Below are 10,071 nucleotides of genomic sequence, written 5' to 3'. Positions count from 1 at the left end.
ATGTGCTATTGTGTTATTATAACATCATGAATATTTTCAGGACACAATAACACATGAATCACACACAATATTTATTTCAGGACACAATAACACATGAATCACACACAATAACACATGAATAATAAAGGGGGGAATATTTTCTGTGTTAGTGCACCATTTTTTTTTCTGTATCGCGCGGGTTATAGTGATTTTATTGGCTAGGCACCTTAGTCTTTGCTCTTTGAATGATGTAATATCTTTTACGGTCAAGGTGCTCTTGGTTGCCGAAAGTAATGGCGAACGCGGTTCTGGAGGTGGAGGTACCATTGGCGGCGTCGTCGTTGCCAGCTCATGTCTATGTTGTGGCGCTTCTCCTCCTGCTCGTTGTGATCTTGTATGATTTTCTCGAGTTCCATTTCCTTAGAGATTTGTTTCGTGGATTCCGGGGAGATTGTGTGAAGCTCACGTTCGATTCCAGTTCCAAGATATATGATAATGTCGTCTCCAAGTGTTGGGTTCTCCAGGGAAGGTCACTGGCCATTATGCTTTGAAGCTCATGCTCCCTAGACCTGAAGGTATTTGAGATTAGATTTTTATTTTGTAATCTATTTGATGATTCCAGGTACTTGGCTACGCCGTGGCTTTCGAGTCCCCATTTCCAGATCGCCTTTCTCAGTTTATACGGGAGGCCTCCTGTCTTTACTTACAGAAGGTTAAAGTTTGTTGCCGTTTCTTTCGGTCTCTTTTTGGGGTTTGGTTGCAGTTGCTTTTTCTTTACTTTGTTTTGAAATGGCATGTCTGTTCTGATTGAAGATGAAACACTGAAAAAATTTATGTTAATTGCTATTGATTGTTTTTTTCCATAAACAAACTCTTAGAAAAACACGGGAAAACTTTTCGTTCACAATTTTAGGTCTTGTTGTAAAGCAAGTACAGCTGCTAGGTCAAAAGATTAAGCAGGTTCAAGTGATGCCAATACTATTTAATTCCTTCTACACTTTGCTTAACCAATAACAAGCTGTTACAGTGCTCTGTCATGACCTTGACCTGAAAGATGGTGTCTATGACACGACACTTTCTGTAATAAGAAACATGCATTGCAATCGTGAAGTTCTCTATATATCCTATTGAGCACTCCTAAACTACCTTCTTCTTGTGTTATTATAAGACGATAGCCACAAATTTATTCTTTTCGTCTTCACTAGCAGTGTAGAGAGAGAGATTTATGTAGCATGCCTGAAGCAAGCACTAGATCTACTTGGTTTATAAATGGAAAGAGGATTGAGTGGTCTCGTTAATATCTTAAACTAACTTTTCAATTAACCAATTTTGTGGTTCACATTGGTCTGTTAAGAAGATTACTTATGATTAAACAAAAAATTTTTTTTGTTGTTGAGATCAAGCTACCTTTAAGATGATTGTTTGTTGCACTATATGGATATATTACTTTCTTATGGTAGAATAGCATGCAACCATGTTTCAACAAGGCTATTGAGCACACCTATGAGACACGCTTCACCATGAGACACTTAAAGACCGCCTCAAGATTTGTGCCTTTATTTTCTGATTGAGGCTTATATATTTTTTTTATTTGAGATGTATGTTTTGAGGTATATGAGATATTGCCTCATATTTTTAATTAATATAAATTAAAAGAACCTTTCATTCTATGATAAACCTAATATAAATTATATTATGGTTTAAAATTGTTAGGTTATAATTACAAGAGTCAAGAGAGGGAGAGAAGGCTGAGGTTTTGGTCAGTAGAGTTGGGATGAAAAATCACATTTGATTGATTCACAACTAAGGGTCTGTTTGGGGCAGCTGTTGATTATTTATAATCCGCTGATAAACAGATTATTCTGATAATCTGATAATGTGCAGATTATCAAAATAATCTGTCTTGTTGTTTGGGGCAGCTTATTCAGAATAGCTTATTGGTAGTTATGGCTGTATAAATGACATCTCTGCCCCTATCTGGTAAAACTGTTTGGGGCAGCTTATTCAGAATAACTTATTCGTAGTACATAAGCAAATAGTGCAGAAGCATAAAATCATCATAGATCAGTACCAAAAGATGACATACAGTTCTCACACTATCGTGAGTACCAGAAAAAATAAAAAAAGATAAAGACAAGTCCAACTACAATGATAAATATTAAAATATTTAATTTCAAACTCTGGCTACGCCTGTCCTAAGCTGCACTATCAACCTGAGAAAATATCAGATTTCTATCACTACTGGCAGTGTAACATGTGGGACTGTCGACCCATCCGAAGAAATCATAACGAGCTGAAACACCCTTACGACAACTGTAGAACTGTCTCCCATAACTATGAGACTGACGCGACGTGAGTAATAGAGCCGTTAGTCCATAATAACACAAAACAACTCTATCCATCACTGATATCCTAGAAGTCATGTTTGTATAAGTATGCAAAAAAAAAATCAAAAAAATCGCAAGTGCACTGGAACACAGATCCAATGCGTTCAATGCATTCCCAAATAATCTAAAGACATCCTAAGAAAAACCCTCAAGAAAATCAAATCTTGCAAAAAAATTAACCGAGCCATAAATCCAATCAAATCGAGCTATAAAACAAACCAGAGAAGATCTAGCCATAAAAAAACCAACCAGAAAGCATAGCAACACATAGATCTCACCAGGGGAATGATCAATAATCAATGTTTATTAAGGAGAAGATCAGAGAAGGAGAGGGCGAGGGAGAGCGCGTGGGAGATCTCGCAAGGGCACAAAAAGAATTCGAGCCCTAAACACCAGTTGCGGACGCCGAACGCACGGGGACCCCCGCGTTCTACTTTGTAGAACAAAATATATTACGCGATTTTCGTTATTTTGGTAATGCGCTCCGAACGTTTTTTTCAAACAGCACGACGACGTTTTCAAAACGCCGCCACACCAAAATAATCTGCCCCAAACGGGCCCTAAATCATATGTCGACAAATATACCAATTTGAAAGACCCAGAACAAAAAAGTGAGCATGAGTGCACAACACGAAAAATCCAGAAAATCACACAATGTTGTAAAAGCCGAGAATGGTAGAAAATCACAGAGCTACACCACACAAAATCTTTCACTATAAAGATAAGAAGAAATGTACATATTACACAACATTTAGGGTGCGTTTGCGGCGGCAGTGCGATGGTGGTACGGTGGTGGAGCGACATCGCATAACAATTTTTCATGTTTGGCAAAACTGTGTTTTGCATACATTTTCAAAAATATGTAGCTAAAAACTATGTTTTCTCACCAGATTTGACTATCTGCTGTGGTTGCTAGAAAGCTGCGGCTTGACTTTTTCAAAATTTTTTTGTAATAACCATCACAGTTTTTTAAAAGCTAGTTTCTTTTTCAGCAGTTTCACAACTGCTTCATGAAACAACTACAGCTGACACTCCTGGAACTTTCAACAGTTTCAGGATGTTCCTCTTCTCTTGATCACATGAAAGAAATTATTGAAATCTACCCTCGACTCGCCAATACTACTTCACACTTGTTACGTTTGCGATCAAGTGCGTCAATCTGGATGGAGATCGTGTGCTAAAATCTCTAACTAGAGAGAAACTGCTTCTGACACCAAAGCGCCATTTCCGAGCACTGCCTTTCTACATGTTCAAGTTGAAGTCACGATTCGGGCGCCGTTGGGCCCCTTCTAGTTGCGGTAATGTGTACTGTTCGATTTATGTACCGGGAAATAAGCAACTCGCGTCTCTGCTGTGCGAAGCACTGAGTGCCCCTTATGGGCGCAGGAGCACCCAACCCTTTGGATTGGGGCACTCGCCGCCCCTTATGGGCTATTGGGTAACCCCTTTTAGGGTGCTGATTTTTTGGTTTCCTGCCCAATCAGGCTTCATACACTAATGATCTCTCATTTGGAGATTGATTGCACTCAATTCCTCTCCTCTAGATTTGCACTTCCATATCTGTACCAATTTTCATAGTCCTGTATTATGGCTCACCTCCAGTCTCAATCTTTCCAGACTTGCACTAAAGCCAAACATAAGTTCAGTTTCTTAATGGTCATCACCTTAGTCAACATATATGCAGGATTCTGAGGTGTGGATATCTTCTCGAACAATAACTACTCATATTTTGTGAGAGAATAAATAAAATAATACTTCAGCTAATTATGCTTTGCCTTGGCATGATCAATATCATTCTTAACTAGATGAATAACACCCATACTATGACCCTAAAGCTTTCCAATCCCTTGCTCTTTTCCTAATTTTGTCACAAAGTTTTGTAGCCAAATCAACTCCTTACTAGCCTTAGTGATAGCAATGTATTTGACTTTCGTAGTTAAAAGTACAATAATCTTCTGCAAGTTAAAAACCCAACTCATTGCCGTCCCTCAAAGTGAAGATATACCCAATTTTACTTCTATCATCTAAATCTCCTGCCAGATCTAATCTGTATATCCTTGTAGATTAATTCCTTGCACATCCAAAGCAAAAGTATCTTGTTGAATGTTCCCTTGAAATATTTGAGAATCCACTTCACCACCTCTCAATGATACTTACCTGGATTGTTCACGTGTCTGCTGATTACTCACACTGCATATGCAATATCTAGTCACGTACATATTACAACATGCAACAAGCTTTCAACAACTGAAGCATACAAAAAATTTCCAATACTTATTTTCTCTACTTCAGGCTTTGGCGGTAGTTCCTTATATAATTTAAAGTTACTACATAAAAGGGTGTACATTAGTTTTACCTCACTAATTTTGAACCTTCTTAACATATTTGTCTGAGATAACGTCACTGTACCTGTACTCCCGTCCCAACTGATTCTCCTACCAAAGATTTTCTTGTTTGGATCTCAATCCTTCATCCTTCCCTTGATAATTGTTCCTTAGAGTTTCTAATTTTCTCCATATATGTTCCTGCAACATGTCATCCACATACAAAAGAAGCAAACAATTACCATAGTTTTTAATGAAATAACAATAGTTTGATTGCATTTAATGTACCTATTGTCTGACATGAATCTGTCAAACCTTATGTATCACTGTCTCGAGGCATGCTTCAAACCATAAAGTCACTTCATCAATTTGCAAGCCATGTTTCTTTTTTCTTGGAACTTCATAACACTGCGGTTGCACTATATACAGTTCCTCTTTCAGATCACCATTTAAGAAGACTATCTTCACACCATCTGCTTCAGATATATATCTTTTTATGCCACCAAGGTCAGGACAACTCTGATAGTCATCTTCACTACTGGAGAAAATATTTTAGTGTAGTTCACTCACTTATTCTATTGAAACCCATTCACAATAAGCCTTGACCTGTGGCCTCTGCCACAATCCGACTCTTCTTTCAGTCTAGAAACCTAATTATTTTGTAGTGCCTTTTTTTGTAAGACAATTCTGCTAAATTTCAAATTTTATTTGACCTTAATAATTGTCATTTTCCATGACAAATTCCCACTCCTTTGAATATTCAACTTGAGTGACATTTTCATAGCATTCTGGTTCTCCACTATCAGTTAACAAAAGATAGTATAATGAATGAAAATATCTTTGTATCGGTTGTTGAATTCTGTTGGATCTGTTGAATTCAATAGCAGGTAACTGAAAAGCTTCATGTGCTTCATTATATCGAGCACCTATCCTTTTCCATCTTCTTGATCACCGCTGCCTTCTTTATCATCATAATTGTATGATTCTTCAAAAGTAGCTGACGAACATTCTACGTTCTGTTTTCATCTTGTATATTTTCATTTCTTTGAAAATCACATCCTTGCTTCTGATGAACTTCTAATTTTGATAATCCCAGAATTTGTACCTAAATTCATCTAAGCTATATCTAATGAAAGTGGATTTGATAGATTTTGAGTTAATTTTACTTCTGTCATACATCAAGATGAACATATACTGAACAACCAAATACTTTCATGTGAGATAAATTTTTCTCTTGATCACTTCATGCTTTTTAAGTAAGCCTTTTATCAAAGGTACTGACGGACCACAAATTATCTGAGAAGTTGCACTGTTCACTGCTTCTGCCTAAAAAATATTTTGGTATGCCTGCAGGCAACTTCATACTTTTATATGCTCTGTGATTGTTCTATTTATACGCTTAGTCTTGGATCATTGAACTAATGTTTGATTTCGTATGATGCACAATAATTCGTGAATTTTTGATCACGATACTCACCTCTATTATCTGATCCGAGACACTTCAGCTTTAAGCCTGTCTCATTCTATACCACGACCTTTTACTTCTTAAACATTTCAAATATATCAAATTTATGCTTTAAGAAGTAAACCTATATCTTTCTAGTGTGATCATTTATAAAACTGACAAAGTAGTGAGAACCTTCAATGAACTAAATTGGAGTTAGACCCTATACATTAGTATTCGCTAACTCCAGCTTCTTGGACTTCACCATTGGCCCATTTTTGGAGATTTTTTTTTTCGCTTATCATATGTACAATCTTCACAAAAATCTAGATTTATAGATTTTAAATTCTAAAGTCTATTTTTAGAAAGGACTTCATACTTTTTTCACTCATATTGTCAAACCCGCAGTGCCAAAGATTTGTGTCAACCTTTGTTCCATATTATCAATGAATTCTGCCATCTCATTGATCAGATAAAATGTGCCTTCAATGTTGCTTCGAACTATCATCATTGCCCTTGATCACCTTCCATGAATCATCTATGAAAGTAGTCGCGTACTGAGATAAAAATTTTCTTCTAACTTCGAATATGTCTAACTTAATTGAGTTTCTAGACTATTCTATTTGACAAGTTGATATCAATATCACTATTTTCTACAATACTAGAGGCATTGTTATTTCCCAAATACGCATTCCCTAAATCACTATACATGTAGTTTTTGTACTCTTTGTTGGGGCATGTATGAATAGAGACCTAAATCTACTATCCAATATTCAATACTTACTAGGGATAAAACCAGAGAATTATATTGGATTTCGCCTATGGATTCATTTGTAGAGAGATTCCTGTCTTGACCTTTACCACCAGCTTTCTTTGGAGCTTTACAGTCATCCTTGAAATAACCTTTTTTCTTGTAGTTCCCACATTCTCCCATGTTATTTCCTCTTTCTGACATGAATTTTCTTCTGGAATTGAATTTGTCGCTGTCTATATTCCTATTCAGATTCCTTTATCTCAGAATTAAACTCAAAATTTGAATATTCACCGCTCGCTTCTTGCAAACTTTTTCATTTAGTATTAACCCCACAACTCACAATATCATCAAAGCTTAATTTCGTTTTACCTGAAGAGTTATCGCCTTGATCAGTCTACCCGGACTACTTGACAATAAAGATAAGATTAACAATACTCTGACTTCATCATCAAACTTGATGCTCACAGAACACAACTGGTTTCAGTCGTCGAATTACCTTTCGCCATTTTCATTTACAGTTATCTCTTCACTAGAAAAATTTTGTTTGATGCTGAAAGTTTCTCATACATCTTTAACAGTGCCGTCATAAATCCCCCATAGTATTTTCATTCACTATGTTGAAAGCAACAAATAAAGAAAGCGAAAGACAGATCAAACTTAGGGCTATTCGATCAAGCTCTTCCCATTCTTACAGTGCCATCGATTCATAATTCTTGGTGATTCCTTCCAGTGACAATTTTTTTTTTATACAACCAATCATCACCTTGCGTTCTCCAAAATATAAAGTTTGAATCTTTGAACATCTCCACCTTGTATGTCGCTTCGTCGGCTATTGCTCCAAATCGAATCAAAGATTTTTAAAAAACTTCGCTCTGATACCACTTGTTGAGACGAAAAGTTGGATTTGATCGATTCTCAACCAAATCACACATAAAAAAAAACACCGATTTGAGAGATCTAAAACAATAAATGAAAAAAACACGCAACACAAGAAGTCCAGAAAAACACAAATTTAACGTAGTAGAACTCGAGAATGGGAAAAAAATCACAGGCCATACCACATCAAAAATTCCACCTGAAAGATAAGGAGAATGCACAGATTACACCACACTTAGTTTCTCTCTAAAATTTTGGAACTTGCAACAATTTCGAGATGTTCCTCCTCTCTTGATTCCACAAGTGAAATTGCTGAAATCTAGCCTCAACTCGCACTTATTGTTCCACGCAACTTCGCACTTGTTACAACTTCTGTTGTGGTAGTCAATCCGTATGGAGATTGAAGACTTAAATCCCTAATTGGAGAGAAACTGCTCCTGGCATCGAAGCCCCACTCCTGGGCGCTGCTGATATGAATCAGAACCAAAAAAAAAACAATGAACAAATAATGAAAATTTTATAATTGAGAGATGGGGGAACTCAAATGAGGGCTGATTTTACTAACACCAACGAAAACAAACAAACTACGTTTATCTATTGTTCGAGAGGTAGATCGTATCTTCATAAACCCTAGACGCCGTTAAGAACACCAAGGTAAACCTAAAGCTAACCCTAGATAATTAACCATCATAAATACTTTTCAAGATTCCCTTTCAACTTTACCAACGAAACCCATTGATTCCCCTCTTGTAGGTGATTGGTGCCTGTGTGGACCCCATGCTGGCACTGAAATCATGCTTACACCTTCCTGGTATCTAGTCCTTCTATGCTGGACCAGATGGATCAGCCTTGTTGCTGGTTGGGCTGGTAAACTGTTTCAATTTGGACCGACTCGCCTCTCTCACCTCTCTCACTCTCGTCAGTTCTCTCGTCCTTTTGAATAGGAAGCGTAGGGGTATCTAATCTCTCCTCCCAAATAAGCATGTGTTGACCTCATTTTTAGTGAGGTCTAGTCTTCCTCTTAGGGTTTAGGATCTAGTCTTAGGGATCTCCCTTCGACTATCTTAGAACCCTAGAAATGAGACCCGTCTCATTTTAGAAATTCAACCCGCTTCTGTACTCTTTTGTGGTTTCGCGTGTGTGGTATCGACTTCTAACACTTAGAAAGATGAAATCAACATGAGGAACCCAAAAGAGATTCCTATAGGACATTGCCTTATGCACGATTTGCACATTCACGCGCACAAACTTTGCAATTCGGACAGTCGACACGTTTAATTATTGCAATTTACGTCACTAACGTCTTTATATGTTGCATAATTAATTGAAACTTAAATAAAATTTTGAAACGATAGATTGCGGACCTGAAATTTTAGGAAAATCGAATTCAACGCATTTTTGATCCGATCGTCGACGAGGTCGTCCGAGCGACCCCGGATGACAAAACAGACTGCGTCAGCGCGTCCACAACGTCAATTTTGCCTAGGGAGGACACCCATTTTGTCGCGTCGCCGCGCGCGAGTAAATTGTGTTTTAATTAATATATATATATATATATATATATATATTAATTAATCTTTTACCCTTCCTCCTTTTCCTCTTTAACCCTTGGCATTCCCTGCGTGCGAGCTCTGTCTCCCTTCCTTCTCCCGTTCGCGTGTCTGGCCCTTTCCCTTTCTCGGTCTCGAGCCGAGCGAGCTCTTTCTCCTCCACGCGAGGGAAGAGTTGACCTTCGTCCGTCCTTCCCTGTCTTTCTTCTGCCCGCGGTCTTCCTTCCCGAAGCCGCGCTAGTCCCTTGAGCCGTGGGTTTTCTTCTCTCGGTAGTTTGACTCTGGGAAACTTGTTCCTGGTATACTGAAATGACATTTTTCCTCCTCTTCCCGATGCTTCCCTCGCTGCCATGCTCTCGCCGCTCAGGTCCGAGAGGTGTTGTTGGATTCGCCTTCTGTAGGCAGGGAACATCCCTTTTCTTTTTTGGCTCAATTCGAGTGTCGTGGACCGTGGTGTGTGATCTCTTTTCTCTTTTCCCCCCTTCTCTGCCTATAAGGATAGTTCCGTTTGAAGTTTTAGGGGTTGTTGAAAAATTGACAAGAGGAGAGGAAAGGAGATTTCTGGAAGAGCATTTTCTTTGAGTTGGTTTCCTGTGCTGCTTTGCTTTAGCATTCTTGAGGTACCCCATTCTTCCCCCCCTCTTCTTCGGTGCTCTGTTTCTTTTCGGTTTTCCTCTCTGCCGAGGCTTCGAGCTTGTCCCTGTTGGATGATACAGCATGCTAGCTCCCTTTACTTTCATATATTTTGAGGCATTCA

At 38.1% G+C, this 10,071-nt stretch overlaps 1 protein-coding gene across 3 annotated transcripts in view; it reads left to right on the top strand.

Moving 5' to 3' along the window:
• The first annotated feature begins 235 nt into the window (after positions 1–235).
• The window catches only part of LOC110039142 (embryogenesis-associated protein EMB8), a 147,206-nt gene continuing 137,370 nt past the window's right edge, over positions 236–10,071 (top strand). For all 3 annotated transcript variants that reach the window (XM_020744102.1, XM_020744101.1, XM_020744100.1), the window contains exons 1-2: positions 236–508; positions 602–691. In XM_020744102.1, coding sequence (XP_020599761.1) covers positions 273–508; positions 602–691 — 326 coding nt within the window. In that variant the 5' untranslated portion in view covers positions 236–272. The remainder of the gene's footprint in view (positions 509–601; positions 692–10,071) is intronic.

Source organism: Phalaenopsis equestris, unplaced genomic scaffold (assembly GCF_001263595.1).
Source record: "Phalaenopsis equestris unplaced genomic scaffold, ASM126359v1 Scaffold235526, whole genome shotgun sequence".
NCBI lineage: Eukaryota > Viridiplantae > Streptophyta > Magnoliopsida > Asparagales > Orchidaceae > Phalaenopsis > Phalaenopsis equestris.
This window is presented reverse-complemented; position numbering and strand designations above follow the sequence as displayed.